Source organism: Strix aluco, chromosome 16 (assembly GCF_031877795.1).
Source record: "Strix aluco isolate bStrAlu1 chromosome 16, bStrAlu1.hap1, whole genome shotgun sequence".
Taxonomy (NCBI): Eukaryota; Metazoa; Chordata; class Aves; order Strigiformes; family Strigidae; genus Strix; species Strix aluco.
This window is the reverse complement of record NC_133946.1, coordinates 15,474,550-15,494,194: the sequence shown is the minus strand read 5'-3', so window position 1 is coordinate 15,494,194 and position 19,645 is coordinate 15,474,550. Positions and strand designations below refer to the sequence as shown.

At 38.5% G+C, this 19,645-nt stretch overlaps 1 protein-coding gene across 4 annotated transcripts in view; it reads left to right on the top strand.

The window, feature by feature from the left end:
• Positions 1-19,645, top strand: part of ABCC8 (ATP binding cassette subfamily C member 8) — a 78,862-nt gene that overhangs the window by 39,975 nt on the left and 19,242 nt on the right. For all 4 annotated transcript variants that reach the window (XM_074842218.1, XM_074842219.1, XM_074842220.1 and 1 more), the window contains exons 15-25: positions 124-199; positions 289-394; positions 4,863-4,898; positions 6,445-6,480; positions 9,566-9,664; positions 10,541-10,625; positions 11,875-11,955; positions 14,517-14,654; positions 17,072-17,197; positions 17,888-17,987; positions 18,603-18,850. In XM_074842218.1, coding sequence (XP_074698319.1) covers positions 124-199; positions 289-394; positions 4,863-4,898; positions 6,445-6,480; positions 9,566-9,664; positions 10,541-10,625; positions 11,875-11,955; positions 14,517-14,654; positions 17,072-17,197; positions 17,888-17,987; positions 18,603-18,850 — 1,131 coding nt within the window. The remainder of the gene's footprint in view (positions 1-123; positions 200-288; positions 395-4,862; positions 4,899-6,444; positions 6,481-9,565; positions 9,665-10,540; positions 10,626-11,874; positions 11,956-14,516; positions 14,655-17,071; positions 17,198-17,887; positions 17,988-18,602; positions 18,851-19,645) is intronic.

Sequence of the window (19,645 nt, the reverse complement as noted above, 5' to 3'; positions counted from 1 at the left end):
TGAGCAAAGGCTAGCTCTGTTCCTGTGCTCAGTGTAATGAAAACAGAAGTGTCTCTGATGTCGAAAAAAGTCAGCTCTAAAACCAGTTTTCTGTTTCTTGTTTCTTTCCATCTTGGCATGTAGATCACAAATGGGTTTTTCACTTGGACACCTGAAGGTCCTCCAGCATTGTCCAACATTGATATCCGAATCCCTCAAGGTACAAAATGACATCAGATATACAGAATAAGATGTTTTTCTGTGAGCATTTGGTAATCAGAAGCTTATATATGCTTTCTTCTCTCACAGGACAGCTAACAATGATTGTAGGACAGGTTGGCTGCGGTAAGTCATCTCTCTTGCTAGCCATACTTGGTGAGATGCAGAAGATCTCTGGGAACATATTCTGGAGCAGGTAGTGCTATTTAAAAATTCAAGCTTGAGTTGAGTAGTAATGCAGAAAAAAAAGCCAAAATCTATCCCGGGAACCTTTTTGTGGAGTCAGGCATTTTGTAGGTGTACATTCAAGATACAAACCTTACCCTATCAGTAGGGGAACACATCAGAAAGAACCCCCAGCCAGGGTCAAACAAGGTATCTATTCCATTAATGGGAATAGATAACCATACTTGGGCATGTTGCACTCCAGCAACATAACCTGAGTGAAATCATAACTAATTTGGGATCAGAATTAATTAGCTGAAGTGTTGTGCTGCTACAGAATGGCATTTGCACTTTCAGGCCTGAGCTCATGTCTTTGAATGGAACTATAAAGAGGTACTGGCTCACCAGGAGTGGTCCCTGGCTGTGCTTTTAGATGTGTGCTCCGTCCCAGCACTGCTCTCGTGCCTGAGAGAGATTTTTATAAGCGGCAGTGACCTCAGGGTACTCCCTCCAGTGCATCCTGCCTGATTTGACAAGAGAGAGGGATAGTCATGTCCTTCCCTCCCTTCCCAAGGGGACACAGCAGCTGTGCTCTGACAGCCAGATATAGGCTACACTTGTGTGTGTCTTCTGTTCTGGCTATGAAGGAAGGAAAAAAATGCTAGCGAGCTCCAACAGCTGTACTGTTAAGACTTGGTCTCTTCACCCTCAAACTAAGTGGCAGATGGTATAATATATTGCAACTCCTGTATGTGACTGCCACCTCTAGTACACTGTCTGATCAATGTGTGAGAACGTTTTTGACCTGTTAATTTCACATTACTAGATTTCCTAGCCATCCAGACTACACTTTGCCTTTTGGGATACTTCTAGGTAAAGCTTGACAAACTGCAGGAGAACCTAGAGAAACAATTAATTTTATTTCCAACTGATTGGGAATGAAGGAACAACAGTGCAACTGTAAGTCTAATCCATGCACTCTGATGAACAGAGGGTCTTTGTTACCCAGTGGGTTCTGCACTGATTTTGTGAAACAATTCTCACAAATTCCTTGAGTGTTTGTAGACATTATTTATATTCAGCCTTCATGTATTAACCAGTCACGCTACTCAGAGTTGCACATGCTTTAATAGTAATAGTACAAGGAAGGAAGGTTCCCTTGTTTATAGGTAGAGAAAATGAAACGTAGGAAGATGACCCTTTCAGCTGGTGAGGGAGGCAAGAACAGAAGCCAAAGTTCCAGAATGTGTTGATCTATCCACTAAAACATACTTCCCTAAGCAGAAAATCAGAATATGTTGAGGAACCATGTAGAATCCCTGCAGCCTGATTAGGTGAACTAATTTAATTTCAGCAAGGCTGTAATTTTTTACAGATGACATAACATGATTAAGAAGTGTAATTTGAATGTCTGATGCTAAACTGAAACAGATGACATGATGGTTCTGATCAGACCGTGTTTTTAAATAGCACTTGTTTAGAAGTATGTACTTCACAACAGTGTAAAGGTCAGAACTGGTTTTCATGTCTTCTATATGTGCCAAAGTATCACAAGGTAAAATTCAGTTGTTATCACATTTGCTTTGCTATCTGTCAGATATGTATAAAGGGGCTTGTGGCTGAAACAATCTTAGCACTGTAAGTGCTGGCTGCACTGGGACAGATTATGTTCTGTCTCATCTTTCAGAGCTGCTACCATGTGCACTTGTCTATTCAGAACGATGGATGCAGTCAGTGTAGGCTGGCACACCTGTGTTGTAAAGCTATCAGATGAAAGCTTCCTTAATTTGATAAGAAAATACTAAAGCCTGACCAGGTACATGCAACATTATCCCAGGTTCAAGGAGAGTAGTCTTATCAAGTAATCATCAGAGCTTGTAGCCTTAGCTCAGGCAATAAAATGTGTCACCAAAATCAGAAAGATCCTTGTTACAGCTCTTTGTTCAGGATGAGATGAGTGCTTGGCTTCAGTCATTCCCGTTACAGAATAGTCCTGAATTATTTCATTTCAAATTTCCTTCCCCTTCCCTTCCTCCAAGGTCACAGCTATGAAGATGAAGGATACATCCTGCTGACATGTCACTCAGTGCTCAGGAAATCTGGATTCTATTCCTGGCCTTTCCCTTGGTCTAATATAGGATAACCTTGCACAAGTCATTTCCCTCCTCTGTGCCTCCATGCTCTATTGATAAAACAGGATTAACTGCATATCATCTTTATTTGCTTCCTATAAAAATTTATTTGTCTCAAAACGTTAAAAAGAAATGTAATTTATTTCTGGGCTAGGAATCGGGTAATCAGAAGTGAGCACTTGCCCATTTATGATTTTATTTTGTTGTTTGTATTACGGTGTGTGCCTGGAAGATCAGGGCCCAGATTACTGCCCCCTAGCCAAAGCAGGCTGAGAGCATCTCAGCATAAATATTTGATAATATGGTTAGAGATTAACAAAAATAGAGAAATCATTATTTACACTCTGAAGAGATGGTAAATAGTATTGATTTGACTGGTTATTGAGTAAATAATTATAGTATATGCCATGCTAATTTCTTCTGGGCAGTATCTCACTTTAAATAGTCCCAGTTCAAGTCCAGGGAGCAGTTTATATTATAAGACTTTTTGGAGTAAATAATATCAGAAAATTGACCTAAATGAGAAATAGTTTGCTCAAACAAAATTATGTCATTTGTTTCTAAACAGGACATATATACTCCCATGTGAATCTAGAGTCCTTATAATGTGAAGGAAGTGCTAGATTTGTTAAGATTGTTAACAGTAGATTTTCTTCTACTCGATGTGGAGTTGACTGTTTTCATCAAGTGACAGTATTTTTAAAGTTATTTTGATGCCTAAAGTTACATTGATTTTTATAAATATGTGTTTACTGGAGTTTTCAGAAACATCCAGGTACTTTATTTTATTTAAATTGGAAATAGAGATCTGAAGGCTTGAAAATCTCAGTAGGCACATATTTGCACCTTTAGACATCCCTATGCCTGGAAAAATTAGATCTAGACCTCATTATCAAACATGCATTACTTTGACATTTTAACACTGGTAGAAGATAAGTGCATCCTTAATTGCCAGGAGTATGCAGGAAAAAGGGAAAAGGAAGGATAAAACAAAGTCAAAGTGTGTTGAAAAGGCTGAGCTAAAATTCCAAATGGAGGATTCATTTCTTCCAGCTACAGAACAGAAACACAGATCAGAGAACTGATCTACCAGTACTTGCATGCGAGAATTGTGGCACCTGTGGCTGTATATAGGAAAAGAACATGGTTACCAGGGGGAGTTGGGACATTGCTGTGTGCTGCTGCATCTCCTGTCACTCTGGGAAGCGTTGGTGCCCTGTGAGCATGGCGCTGTGCCCCGCTTTCGCAGCGGAAACTGGAGCACAGTTGCCCACCTGCAGTGAGCACAGGTAGGCTGTGCCCGCCCCCAGGGACCCTGGCTGAGCTTTGCTTCTGGAGCTACTTTGATGGATTATGTGAGCTGCAGAGCTTTCTGCCTGTCTCAACAGCTGGTGTAGAAGAGCACCGTGGAGAGGGAGCCTCTGTCATGCACAAATACTGCATGTCACAAGGGTGTTCCCTGGCCTTCTTCGGGGTGGTCCATGAAGCAGGAACCACTGTTTGTTGTTCAGGGTCCTTGTGTTGTGCATGGAAGGGCTGGAAAAAATATTCCCTGTTTCAACCCCTTGATAGTTTCTGTAAAGAATGTGTTGCTATTTAATGATATGCAACAGGTTCATGGGTTTTTGGAGAAGGTGCTACTGCGTTCACAGAGTCACTAAAGACCACACTAAAGAGTGTGAGGTAACTGTGGAAAACCTTTGATCAGTCCGCTGGCCTTTGGCATAAAGTTACTAGTGGCTGTCTGGCTCTCTCAAATCCTACAGTGAATTGAACTTAGATATGGTCATTGTTTACTATGCATTAACTTTCTGGAATTGTCTCAAACCAACCTTTTAAACTGCAGGTATGGTTTTCTTTCCTGGATATTTATAAGCAATTGGTGTTATCAAAAAGTTAATGAGACTGTTCTCTTTAAAGCCAGAAAAATTTTGTTCCTTCTTGATTTTGTTGATACCACTTGACACAGAGATTTTTCATTTTTTTCAATGGAACTGAATTTAGCATCAGTAATAAGTATGGCCAGCCATGCTGACAAAACTCTGTGAACATCTTGATACATGCTCAAAAATAGCAAAAACAAAACCTAGGACGTCTCAGTTCTGTTAGCACCTGCAGGACAGAGGGGAGGTGATTTTATTTGTTGACTCAAATTAAATGTTTATAAGGAAAAAAACTGTCACCAAATTTTTTTTGTCTGCTAAAATCAAGTCAGTTTGTATAGAAGGAACAGGTGCTGCACTGCAGCTCTGTGATAAATACTGTTTGCAGTCTGTGCACTAAGTGGAATTTAATAGTTTTTCTTTCTGGGGCAGATTGCCTGTGCTTACTTAAATAAACAATCTTTACTTTCTATTTGTGATGCAGCTGTACTTCTGACAGTGAGACGGGAGAAGATGTCAGGTATGGTATTGTATTGGTCTTCTTACTAAATCGATTGCAATAGAAGGAACCAAAGGTTTCTAAAATCTATGCTTAACATTTTCAGAGTCGGACTTCTCAAAATCAGTGAAACTGTATCCGCTGGCTTAAGATAAAATTTTTGAAACCACTTATGTGACTTACAAAAATAAGAGCTGGATTTCCTTTATGAAAACGCCGTTTAGCAACTTTGAAAATTGTATCCTAACTTTCCTGTACATCTTTGAAAATCCTCTTAAAGTCTGAACCAGATTATTCCCTAATGTTACACTTTTAAAAATAGTATCAAGTATTGCTTTGAAGGTTTCATTTATTAAAGTAAATTCTTTCTGTTACTCTTCTCATTTTTTACATCCTGTCATAAGTTTATTTTCTCACCTAGCATTCTTCAGGCACACTCAAACTGAGAAGTGTGGGGAGTAGCAGATTAGTCCATCTGTTGGCAAGGGATGCTTGCATGGATATTATTTTTACCTGATTAACATAGCTCAGCTTGGATTTTGGGAATAGCTATCAAATGAACTGAGAGCAAAGCTTTCTGATGTGGTTGTGATTTTAGTGTGGCGCACAAACCTCCAGAATGGTAAACCTTGTAAAAGTGACAATCCTAGCCCTGCTGAAGTCACTGAGAACTTTGTTATTGAAATCAGAACGGGTAAAATGCATATGATGTCCCTTTTCTTTACTTATGCTAAACTGTGTGTCTTCTACTGACCAGAATATTTTCTTGGTTCTGTGATGCACCAAGTATTCTGCTGCCTTTTCTGTAGATTTATCAGCCTCTTCTCTCCCATTTATCTTTTTTCTGACTTGTTACCTGGTCAGACCAAGTCCTGCAAAACTTCTGCTCCTGTCCAGTGTAGTGTAAGAGGGACATCATGTATCTAACGACTAAGCCTCATGGTAAAGGATGCTGGAAATCTCACAGCTCTTTCTGTAAGAGAGGCTGCAATTTCTGTGCCAATTTAAAGTGAAACCATTTGAACCCATTAAGATACAAGAGAAATGTGATCAGAATTAGACATACACATGTTTGAAGCTGTTATGAGGATGGACAGCAAACAGTGAGATAACATGCACAACAGTATGGCAAACGTATTAAAAAGTAGAAAAGAATATTAAACTGTATGAAAAAATTACCTCCGTTATCATAGGTTCTGGGAATCCTAGTTATGCTGGGTAAGTGCTGTAGGACTACGTCTGGTAGCTTCATTGCACTAGCATCCTGTAGAACATTTTCGGTGTTCTCAGAACAGAGTATTTTGAGCCAAAGTCTTGAGTATTTGCTCATAGGTGTGAATACTTTCTGAGATGTTATTTAGCACTTCTCAAAACTGAAACTTTAGCCATACCTTTTTTAGGTCAATATCACATAGTACAGAATTTTAGCATATTTAAGAGAGTTTTATTTCTGTTATGCAGTCATTTTGTTGTATTTTTAATTATAGCATAGTGATTGTACTTTAAGATACATTGTGTAAAATAATTGATTTTTTTTAAAAAAACCACTTGTGTTTGTTTTCTGCAGCTCAGAGAAAGAATCTCCTATTGACACGGAATTCAGGTACAACACTTCAAAAAATAATGGGAACCTCCAGTGATCCCTTCCAACCCCAGCCATTCTGTAACTCTGGGAGCATTTTTCAGAAGTGTCTGCACTTAATGAATTATTCCTCCTTAAAAGGCAAATGGATTGTCTCTGTATGCAGCTACTGCAAGATTTAGAATTGAAAACAAGCAAGTGACCCTTGCAGTTTAATAACAGCAGAAAAGTATGCTCCTGAATACTCAGGAGTGGCAATATCAGAATGTTCTATTACCTATGTTCTATTTTCAGGCTGAAAATAATGGAAACATATTCTTTTGTTCATGCAGTAATAGTATAGGACAGGACAGTACACATTTCTCTCATTTGGAGAACATTTGATTTTGAGTTGTTGACTGATGTTAGAAATTCATGAATTGTGCAAAATAATAAAGATAAACCTGTAGTCAGCAAAACAAAACACCCAGGGAAGTCTTTGCAATGTATTACTTCCTCTACCATTATAATCATAACTGTATTGCATTTTAAGTGCATCTCTTTTCTTTTTAAAATCTCCAACATTTCAGACTTGGTAGGTTGATTAAGGCACCAAGATTCATATATGTATGTCCCTTAACTAGTCTTATTTTCAGTGATCTTGAATGCATACTGAGCCTAGTGGACTTAACAAAATGAAATGTGAAGATAGATTAATAACTTTAAACAAACAATCTTGACAATGTTGTTTCTGATTCTAAATTAATGAACAGGCTTGATGCTGTATTAGTCAAAGCACATAGTCTCTAGGGAGCTCAGGGAAGGTTTTCCCTACTTATTGTGAGGTTGGATTTTGCTGTCGGCCTCTCTGATAATTAAGAGGCTATGGTTAGTCTATCTTGTGTTATTAAAGAAAAAAAATACTCCACTGTTGAAAATGCAAGTTTGTTTATGCAGTCTGGGGGTAGGAGGCAGTTACTTCCACACGCAGAATAAATTCCTCATAAGTCTTTGTCTGTTAAGCCATTTGTTTGCATTCAGTGTTGTAAGTGTGAAACCTTAGGCAGGTTTAAGGCAGGTTTTCAGAGAAAGTGTTGCACACTCTGTTTCAGAATATTTTGTTCTCTGGATTTTTGGCCACGCGTCTCTCAGTTTCATTAAAAGTTTTGTTTGCTTGCCCCTTTACTGTAAAAAGCACTGTAGATATGCAACAGATTTCTCCTGTGATCAAGTACTTGCAAGATTTTTGCTTATGTCAAAATATGATCTGCCCTGATATATCATCCTAGTGTCAATTTGCAATTTAGATTAATTTAGAGGCGTTTACTAAATTCCAAGTCCGAAATGAATTTTGGCAAACTCATTGCTTGTTCCCAAATTTCTTGAAGTAACTAATTCTCACTGATGGCCTAAAAGCAGCGTGTAAGCCAGACGTGGATGGTGTTCCCAGGCAATTGTGCTGGTTCTCAGGATGGAGTGCATCTTACTGGCAGTGCCACTATCTTCACTGAACAAAAGAACACTTTTTACAAAAGTTGTAAAAACATTTTCCTCAAAACTTTGCTACTATTTTTCAAAAAATAAATTAGAAGTAACTTTTAAATCATATTGAGAATTAAGAGCAGCAGAGGCACGGTTTTGAGGAGGGGAGGGGAATACATGTTCATCTTGGAATGCTCAGAGCAATTTTTTCTCAATCACTGGGATGAGAATTTCATACTAATTGAAAAAATGCTTCCCTCTTGAGGCAGAACTGAATGCTCTTTGAATTAAATTTTGGGGCTGCGCACTGGGCTGCCTAGGGGATTATTTCTGACTGTTGTTGTTTTGGGGTTTTTTTCTGTTTCATTTTCCAGTAAAGAGAATTCATAAAATATAATTAAATTCTAATGAGCCATCAGACATTTGAACTTGGAATCATGTTAGCAGGGTAGTGTAACTGTGTGTTCTTTCAGGTCATCAGAGAAAATTAGATCCTATAATGATTTCTAAGCAAGCTTGGCGAAAGCCTGAAAAAATGAGCAGGGCAAGTGACCTTAACTCCTGATAAAAACAGATAAAGTGCCTGGTGTATTTTGACAGCTTATGGTTTGAATTGCATTCAGGTCCAACTAGAAAGAGGCTGCTGTAATGGCTGTCTAGCACACAAAGGCTACGTTTGGGTGAGAGGTCCTATCTTGTTATTGGATTAGCTGATATAGCTGGAAAGAAAACAGATATGCTTTTAGGTGTATGATCCCTCTTTTGGCCCCTTTCTGGGGAAACGGTGATATGCCGATGAGTTTTCCAACAGTATCAGTTGCTCTAATAAAAAATGTTGCCTTTCTCCCAGCTCTGCCTTACTGAGGTCCTTGGTGCACAACAGCCAACAAAAGCACTACTACTTCACTAGTAGGCAGATACTTTTATTTTTAAATAGTAATAATAATAACCCCTATGAAATAAAATATGTATGGTAAGATCCTGTTGACCATACCTGATAAGTTGTCCCTTCTGATGGTACATTATGGGGGCAGTTCCACAGGGAGGAATTTAGCAAATATTTTTTGTCTGTGTTCTCTTTTCTTGTCTTTATAGACTTAGAAAGATTTCTACACATTTACTTTATGACTCAAGTTTGCTTCTCGGAATGGGGAAAATAAATGTGTTGGGGGTGGGGGGGAATTGCCTTTGTGCGTGTGTGGAGTTGTTATTTTTTTTGAACACCTTAAAAATATCTTTTTAGAACATCCCTCCTGAAATGTGTTGTCTAACTAGTGATCTGCTATACAGTTTTTTTTATTAGTCTATCCAAACAGAGCTGGGATTCAGTCTATGGTAGTTTTCTTCCTGCCATCCGCGCTGCTCAAGAGGCAGCTTTACTGAGCTAGCCTCTCCAAAACCCACCTCACAGCAGAAAAAAAGGGAACAAACTGAAATTCAGTTAGGTGAACAATTTCAGTATACTGTTGGAAGTTTAACTTATGTGTTTCCTTGGTGGGAGAGCTATTGATTGTCCTAAAGAAATGCAAGAGCATTTTTGAAGACTAAATACCAGTTTCTTCCTTTACAAGAAAGTGGTTTCCTAAAGCACCTACTGCACTATAATCTGGGAACTCTGTGGTTTTGGTTTTGTTTTTTTCCCCAGGAAAAGAGGATCAGTAGCATATGCATCACAGAAGCCTTGGTTGCTCAATGCCACAGTGGAAGAGAATATCACATTTGAAAGCCCTTTTAACAAACAGAGGTAACAGGTTTCAGCATTGTTACCGCTTTGCTCCCCTTTTAGCTGAATAATGGAGTGGCATAGGCCTCAGTTCACCCAAGGGTCCCCATCTCCCTCTAGTAACAAACGTACTGCACCTGCCTGAACATGACAAAAGACCGTCAGTTCTGCACAAGTCCCCCTTTGACCATGTTTTTCCTGAAGGACACAGGGGACAGAGTTCAGTCTCACTTCAACTTAAGTATTAGAAGTGTTTTCATTTCCAAGAACAGTGTTTATTTAACATGCAGGATTCTCTTCTTACACCTAATTGACTACTTTAACTGTCTTAGAACGACATTAGCCATTTGGGAGTGAGAATGTTGTTTATTACAGTTTCAGTGTTTGGTACATTGTGAAGGATTAATAGTCTGCTTTTTTATTCAGTACAAATGCCCACCAAACATTCCAAAATATTTAAAAGTTAATTGCTGGTATTCCATCCCTCCGCCCTTAAAAGAAGTGGTTGACTATGTACTCACATCCTACGCACATTTTTTCTGTCATCCTTGGATATTGAAACAAGAAACTGAGGCCCTGGACATGAAAAAAAAAAAAAAAAAAAAAAAAAAGCTGAACAGAAACAATATACCATGGAAGAAGTTGTGCTTGTTTTTCCTGGTTTTAACTATTAAATATTTTTAATTAGGAAGCTGACCTAAGATGCTTTTTCCTAGCTGAAATACTATTTACTTGCCCATGATTGAAAAAGATCCCATTAGAACAATTAGTGCTAACAGATATGTTTTCCACTGTGTGATTTTTCCAGCTGGTTAATTTTTGTTCCTCTGCAGGTGGGAAATGTGCTTCTTTAGCAGTATCTGTGTGGATTTTGCGTTACCTTTTTTGTTTCCGCAGGTACAAAGCAGTAATTGATGCTTGTTCCCTCCAGCCTGATATTGACATTCTCCCTCATGGAGACCAAACCCAGATTGGAGAGAGGGTCAGTAAACAGCTAGAGGCTTCTATTTTTGCTTTAAATATAGAGAGGGGTTTTTATTATTTTGTTGTGTTTTTAAAATCTTACCGGTTATTTGGCAACAAAGGTAATCTTTTAGTTAAGTGTATGTTTGGGTCATTAGTCTGAAAGCTTATTGCTCAGTAAACATGGAAACACTGTCATTTATGTGAGATGCAATGGTTTAAATGTGCTGCTATCAGAATGTTTGACTAATTCCGTGGCCGCTATCTCAGATATCCTGACTTCACAGTGCATTTTTTTGTTTCTTTAGGAGTAGCATAAAAATAAATAATTCATAGATTTTTACAGCCCCATCATTTAAAACAGGGCAGGTGTTTAATCAACAGCAAGCTAAGATTTATCACATCAGGACAGATTAGGGAGTGACAAGACAGGAAACAGAAGTCACAAATTTGAAAACAATTTACTCTGGCACATACTGGCATGGTCACAAACAAACAAAACCCCAAAATACCCAACAAACCACCCCACACAAGGATGCATTTAAGGATACATTTCCATGCCTAATCTCCACACTGGCTACTATGTTAATTTTAAATGGATTAGCTCCTAACCCAATTCATGTAGCCAAACAAATGGTTTTTAGACAGGAGGAGGGAAGTGGAGGGGAGGGAGAAGGTCGGGTAGTGTCTTTTGGCAGCAGGACTGGCTTGTGAGAGCTTAAGGTGTTTGTGAAGGTGCAGGTGGATCGCAAGAAGGATGAGTAATTTAGAAGCAGGGTGGTAGCAGGGGATGAAGGGCTGAAAACAAGTACAATAGCAACCACGTAATGTTCATCTCAGCATGGTCTGATCTCCCAGCTAGCAATTACTGATTACAGTATATAATAGAGCTGATACAGTATGACAGCATATGATTATAAAAATAAATAAAAAACAGGACACAGCCAGACTCATAAAGCTAACTTTTGAGTAGAAATCTAGTTTAGACTGCCTGCAGAATATCTATGCCACCTACATCATTATGTCACCACAAACCATTAAACATTTCCCATCCCTCTGGTATGTATGGAGTAGAGCTCTGGACAGAGTGCTCTGGCTTTTCTAACAATTTGTGTACTGTGTTCCCAGCTGAATTGCAGGCCCACACTTTTGAAAAATTTCTCTGGGTTTCTTTGTCCAGAAAGTCTTCTGTGGATAATCCAATCAGAATATGAATATTCAGTTGATGTTTTTGTAACTGATATCTTTTTTCTCCCGCTTGTCTCCAGGGTATTAATCTGTCTGGAGGGCAGCGCCAACGTATCAGTGTGGCAAGAGCACTTTACCAGCAGACAAATGTTGTGTTCCTGGTGAGTAGGTGCCATTATGTTTATGCTCCAAAACAGAAGCATGAGATGCAAGCATTTAGAGTATTTCATGGGTAACATGCACAGAACGTTGTGCTTCACTGAGCTAAGCCAAATGAGCACTGTTTATTTTATATCTGTTGTTAGCTAGCTTGTAGGTAAGAAGCATTTTCTAAATGTTGCTGGCACACAGATAGGTATTAGCATATAGATTGAAATGCTGATGCTTCCCCTCTCAGTCTGTTGAAATTTCTTTTTGACCCTTGTGTTTATCTTTGGTACTTAGAAATTTGGTAGTCTCAGCCATATTCATGAAATTCCAAAGCTGTCTCAGGCCTAAAATTAATGTTGCCCTGTGTCTGGGGTGTTTCCTTTCTGCAACAAACTAAGCTGTCTTCCCACCCTGAACTGCTTGTTGTATATCCTGTCCCAACTTCAACAGAAGTGCTATGGAAAAAGGAGTGAGAGCAGGCTCTAAATCTTAGTAGGTGGGAAAACAGATGCATCCTACACACTCACTAGTAGTGAGCTTGCTGGCTTTCCAATTTAGGATTTCCTTCTTAAACTCAGTTTTCAAGGAGCTTTGAATCCAGCTGTTACAACAGCAAGACATTAGTCACAAGGGATTAGAAAAACTGTGCACATTAGAGGTCATCCCTAAAAGTCTGGGAGGTTACTTAGACCTTTCCCTGTAATTAGGCTAATCAGTATGTGCTTGCTTCATGTGTAGGGCATTTCCAGGCAATGACCAAAATGCAGGAGAGTAAAGAGCAGTTGGGCCAGGTGCTTGCAAGATCTGGTATTGGGCTGTAACTTGGTTTTGTCACTTTTGTACTTTTGTGCAGGACACTCAATAATCTCCTAATAGTAGCAGGTTCTCTATGGTTTGATAATGTAAAAGTACCTACAAATAAACTTCTTTCCAATTATTAATCTTTCAGAAATAATCAGGAATCCTCTAAGTTGTTATTTGCAAACACTCTCACAAGCAGGCACCTCATATTCAATAACCTTTCGTATTCTCTAAACTTCTTGTGATAGTTGCAGATATGAAAACAGGTCATATGATAATTCACTACACATTTTATTCTTAATTGCATTCATTCACTCAGCATGTTTTATTTGTCGCATGTCAGACTAGTCCTGTAGCATGAACTGTTTTTTTTTCAGGTGTCTTGTACTCAGTGCATCATTATAATCATACATGGTGAGTGCCACCTTAACAAACAGCCTCGCCTGACTCCACAGTGCGATGTCGTGTTCTGTGACCTGGCATTTACAGTTCACAGAGGTGCAGCGTTGCATACGAGGTGGCTGGGCACAAACTTGGGGCTCAGAACGGTGTTTAGGTCTGTGCCAGATCAGAAGAGTGCAGCAGTAAAGCTGACAACATACACCCCTGCTCAGTGAGCATAGCGCACACGCAGTTGCACACACGTTTTTGAGAATAAATTCTGTATCACAGTCAGAAGTTACTGTGTTTCAAAAGCACTTTTGAAGTGCTCTGTGTTATGATGCTCTGATTTATTAGAATTGCAAAGATAGTGTTTATCTTACTGTTGATTTCAGATATTTTTTGTTTTGTAGATACATGAAAGCAACAATACTGAAGTATCTAATGCAGTAACAATATAAATTGTTGCAAAGTTGAGGGGAATAAAAGTTCAAAGGGATATTGATATTCTAAAGCACTCACCTCTTTGCTTATACCTCTCCCGAATTAACAGGTGGCAATGATGTCACTCAGAGAACAGAATTAATTCAAATTCAGGCCTACTTTATCAGAAAGCCTCTGGAGAAAACAAAATTTGATTTTTAAGAAATGCTAGTTTTAGTGAAATGTAATGCTAAGTATTATATTACACTAAATATAAGTATAATACTAAGTAAATGCTACAGCCAGTATCACTAGTGCAAGCAGAAAGAATAGATTTGTAATTCCATATAAATAGGATTAGGTAAAGAAGTCCCCCAAAAGATGGTACAGATTAGTTTATGCCTAAATTGGTTGCATATAAGTTGTTGATTCAGTAAGATAATCTAGGTCATAAATCAAGCATCTGAGCAGAGTCATCAAAACAATCAATATGTCTCCTTTTGTGATTCTTCGTTAATAGAGTTTTGATTTATGGATCAAAAAGGAAAATATCAGAAGGCAATTATGTACAAGGGAAATCAAAACGTGCTCTTTGTCGCTGTCCCTGGAGCAGTTATCTCCTATATGCCAGGGCCATACATTGCAGCATTGTCACCCGCTGGACAGAAGCAATGTGCTGTGGTTCCGCAGGCTGTGAAACACACCTGTTGAGAGGAAAGCCCCCCGCAGTCATAGCATTGGCACAGCTGGCGGGACCGTATGTCTGAGTACTCACTGCAAAAAGACAGTTCAGGTTTGTTGTTATGTGATTCAAGAAAAATCATTCCTCAGAACAATTCTGGTCTTCTGCTGGCTTCTTTTGATTGTCCGTATTGATCTAACTGGTTTTACCGGTATTAAAACCTGTCAGCTTCCTTAAATCCTGGAAGCGCTGGCTCCAAAAGCCGACCTCTTTCCCTCATGACAGGATGATCCATTTTCTGCACTGGATATCCACCTAAGTGACCATCTCATGCAAGAAGGGATCCTGAAAATGCTACGGGAAGACAAGCGGACCATTGTGCTAGTAACTCACAAGCTGCAGTACTTACCCCATGCTGACTGGGTAAGAAAGCTCTGTCTGGTTTTTCTGAGGAAGCAAGAATATGGCACAAATCTGTCTTGCTACAAACAAGGCTTTTGCTTCATCTTTCCACCAAGTGGTAGTTTAATGAGAAGAGACAGAATCAAGATCTTCTGCAAATTAGCCAGTGAGTTTGGGGTGCCATAGTTTTGGGATTCCCATCTTAGGACTCCTAAGTAGGTTGGATTTTCATAGAGCTGATACTTAATACTCTCATGAAAGCAGGCAGTGTTTAAAATATATTGAGTGTCCAAAACCATTAGTTATATTGGAAAATTTTGCTCAAAACAGTGAAATATTTGAGTAACATATTCACCTCTGCTGGGTTGTTACTAGGAATTTGTCTGTACTGTCACAGAGAAAGGGTGTGTTAATGGATATTGAGGTGCATGGAAATAGAAGGAAAAAAACAGTATTTCCTTGTGGTTAGTACTAGTGCATTATGTGTCAAGAATGTCTTTAACCTTTGTATGTTGGCAAAACTTTAAGAAATGTGTAGTAATCAATTGTTTTGTTAGGTTTCTTTGTTATATCTTGTAGTTTGCAGAAAAAAAATAAAGGTATGCTTTCTATAAGAATTTGCAATTGCAAGTGTCAAAGATGAAGCAAATCAAGTAGGATAAGGAGGTTTGGTTTTTTGGATTTTTTTTTTTTAGTTCACTGGTTCACACTGGCCTTGCACTTAGTTCTCCTATGGTTATCCGACTGCAGCATCACAGGTCATCTTGCCCTTGAGGACTGATGGCTGCAATTATGCCTGCTGGCAGGACTTCTCTCTCATTGGCAGCTCCCACGACTATAGCAGCAGTTACTCTGTCTCAAGAAATAATTGTATTTCAGCTGCTTTCTGTTCTTAGTGTTGGCTTGCTATAAAGTTGCAGATAGACATTAATCTTGTTCCGATCATGTTTCTGGTGAGCAGCATTTATCCTTTATGGTGTCTGCTGTGACCTTGACCCTCAACTGTACACCTTTAAGGATTACTACTGTTCTCAACACAGCTCTGGTTTTCTGGCTAGTGTCTCTCAGGATACAGGAATTTTCTGCCTTCTTCCTCTCTCTCTGAGGTCCGTTTTGGCTTCCTCTTGTTCAATTGTTATATATTTGCATTTTTTAAAATATGCACAGCTATGGCCTTGTATCAGTATAATCTTTTTTGTTTTCTTTATGATTGGCAGACCGATTTGTAGGTGTTCATGTGTTATGAGATACTCTGAGAAATATTTATTTGTTTAAATCTTCTACTTGGGTTTCAGTAATGTTTTATAAAATATACTGTTCCAAACAGCCTGTAAGACAGGAAGGATTTGTATGAATTAAGTTTAAAATTTTTTAAAAGTTATTAAGAAATAGTTCGGGGGTTTTTCCTAACCACAAGTCTCATTAAGCCTTAGTAAGTCTTACCCAATGGAGTGCAGCAGGTATATTTATTTTATTTTATTAAGGAATTTTAAATAAAAATACAATTTGAAGTATATGTGATGGCCCTCCTAAATCTTCACAGCAAAACCCTCAGAAGAAATCAAGGTCCAGCCCAATTACAGATTTCCTGAATAAATTGACCACAAAAAGATCCTTGTTTGCTTTATTTTTTCCTTTCCTCTGGTATAAATTCTTAGCAATAACTGGAATAGATTATTTCCCCAGCCCCCACCCCCCGCTCGTGGAAATTTGAGTTTCCAGGGAGAGAGAAAAATAAATACTGCATTAACTATTGTCTAATGGTGTCACGTGGGTCTACAGTCCACACGCCTCATTTTCCAATTTTCCTTGTCAGATCTAAAGTGAAGGTAGTTATAGTGTGTGTATAATGTAGTCACACTGATACAAACCTGGAAACCACACCCTTCAGACTTTTTCTTGCATATATCATTTTTTTCAAACTGTATCCACTATTTATGCTTTTAAAAGCTTTAGGGGATTCAAATTCCCTAGGTTTTCCTTATCAGGTCCATGATATCAAACAGACGGTGGAGCCAGCATGCTCACATCTAATTGCCTGAATGAGGGCAAAACATGCTGTGCAGTGTGTTGCTAAAAGCCTTTTCCTTTTAGGAGGTAAGAGAACTCTAAAATCTTATCTTGCTAATGACTTGTATTTAGGAAGAATAATACACTCTCCCATCTGCTGACAGGCACCCTGTTCTTCTTCCTTCTTGGTTAAAAGCAGCCTTCCTTTCTGAAAGCATGAAGTGTAGGAAGTTTCTGGTTTTGCAGCATCTCGAGTAAAGGGGATAGAGGCAAGATAACGTCACTGTCTTTTTAGAAGACAGATTTGTTCACAGAAATATTCTTTATTTAAGAAAAGAAAAAATTCTGTCCAGACACAGCAATGTAGCTTTAAAATAAATACAGATACATGGCTATTTGTCTCACCACTTGTATTTCTAACTTTTTAGATAATTGCAATGAAAGATGGTAACATCCAGAGAGAAGGAACACTTAAGGACATTCAGAAATCAGAGACTGAGCTCTTTGAACACTGGAAGACGTTAATGAATCGACAAGACCAAGAGCTGGAGAAGGTTTTTGATGGGCCGGGCAAATGACATTTGCAAAAAATGTGACTTTTTTTTTTTTAGGTTGAAAGCATTAGAAGGATTGATATGCTCTGTGTGATTTCTAACTTAGTATGAATATAGTATTACTATTACCATTATTATTTATCTATTAAGATAAATTCCTTCATTTGGACATCTCATACTTCCTTGATACAGTTGCCTCTGATCCATTCTTGATAGGAAGCCCTGTCAAATATTCTTGTCTAAGGAATATTAAATTGGGCCATTTTAGAAAAAGCATTGATAACGTGCAATACTGACAACTGCTTCACTAAATATGCCTGAATTTACTCTTTGCATTGGGTAGAAATTTTTCAGATGTACCTATATCAAGCTCTCTAAATCATTAACACATTTTGTATTTAATACTATGACACAGGAAGAACAAGATATTAATCTTAGTTCTTGTTCATGGATATTTATTCAAGTTAAGATTCCAAGAGGGTTGGGACTGACAACCTGAAATTCATGTCAGGTATCAGATTTATGTCCTTGGGTTTTACACAGAGGTAGCAAATCAATCACTTCTGACTGCCTGCTGTAAGATTCTCACTTCTATTTTTCACTGATTTGCTGATTGGGAACAAATTTTGTCAGCTAGTATATTTTTTATTAATACTCTGGTTGAAAACACGTGAACTGTCCCTTTTTTAGGAGACTATTATTGAAAGAAAAACTGTTTTGGAAAGAACAAATCTCCGGAGGACTATGTATTCCCGTGAAGCTCTGTTGAAAGATGATGAAGAGGATGAAGGTAAAAGGGCACCCTTTGAGCCCAGTACCACTACATCACTGTTTCACAGTTAAATTATATTAGAAGGAATTAATATAATTCAAACTGGCAAGAGAATAATAATTTTTCAGGTAGATTGTGATTCATAAGAGTGCTATTTCCATTGATTTTTTTACCTCTGGACTACAGTGATTTCAAGCATTCAAAAGTCATAGCTTCCTCCAAACTTTTGAGGATTTTTCTTGTACTTGGAACATGATTTGATAATGAAGGAGGAATAATACTGAATAATTTATGCTGGGTGATCTTCAAACCTGTCAATAGCTAAATACACTTGTTTAAGGTTTCACAAAAAAACAAATTGCCATTCATTTTTATCAAGCAAGTACTTTTAAATTGCAACAACATGGCTGAAGACATTTATCGCCTAGTGCTAAGGTTTTTTGCATCTTTTTATCGTGAATTACTACTGCCTTTAGTAGGGTAATACGTGCATGCCTGAGCAGGTAATTTCACCTTAAAGCCACTCTATACCCTGTACGATAAGACCTGTTTTGTAGCTGCCACTTGCCAGTCCCTGTGCAAGGTGTGTACGAGTAGGTCAGTGTGGCGGTACTTTTTTCTTGCACATTGCAGAAGAAGTAACAGAGAGCGATGACGAAGACAACCTGTCTTCAGTGCTGCACCAGAGGGCGAAGATGCCCTGGAGAGCCTGTGGCAAGTACCTCAGCGCAGCAGGAATCCTCCTCCTGCCACTGCTGGTTCTGTCCCAGCTGCTGAAGCACACGGTGATGGTGGCCATCGACTACTGGCTGGCGTGCTGGACCTCAGCTGCCATTTCTGAGAACACAGAGCCAGAGCTGAAGAACTGCTCTCACGGTCAGGTATGCAACGCCTCCTACACCTTCCTCCTATGATTTAACCTGTGATCTCCCACTGTCAACCTCTGCTCCAAGATTTGTATGTGATGTGCTATATTTCTAGTAGTAGAGCCACTCCAGAGTGTTTTGAAGGTCAACGCATTTTCAAGTACACAGTGCAATAAAACTAACAGCTAAGTTTTGTGCGTTGGGTTCTCTCTTTGCTGGGTTTGTTGTGTTTTCATCATCTAGCTGATAAGCCTAAACCTTGGTCTCTAAAGTGATTTTGATATCATAGTTCTTTTTTAATTTTTCCTGAGGTGTTGCATTCTCACTGCAAGTAGGGCTTTCAAGTTTTGTAACATGTGGGAAACACAGATTTTTATTATTTTTTTTTTTTTTTATGATCATCATGCTTCTTTGGTTGATTTTTTGTGTGAATTCCCCATGGAACTGACCACAGTGTTTCCTGTCAGAGTACTCTGTACGTATAAAGCAGATGTGGAGTGATTTTGTTAGAACTGCGATTGTTTTCTTTATCAGGATTTAGTGCCTACAAATAATCTACATTAATGTTTGGGAGGTGCATGTATGATTTCACTGGAGTCACGCTTTCATCTCTAAAAGATGCTTTAGGGTCTTAATATGAAATTAGTATTTCAAAATAAAAAATATTATACTCTGTTCCTATTCAAAAAATAGACCAAAACAACAAAGCCATAATAAATGCTTTGAAGATGGGTTTTTCCTTCAGATGAAATTATCAAATATATCTTTTCCAGGTTTTTTTAGTAATTTATGATTGTAAATGCCTGTTTA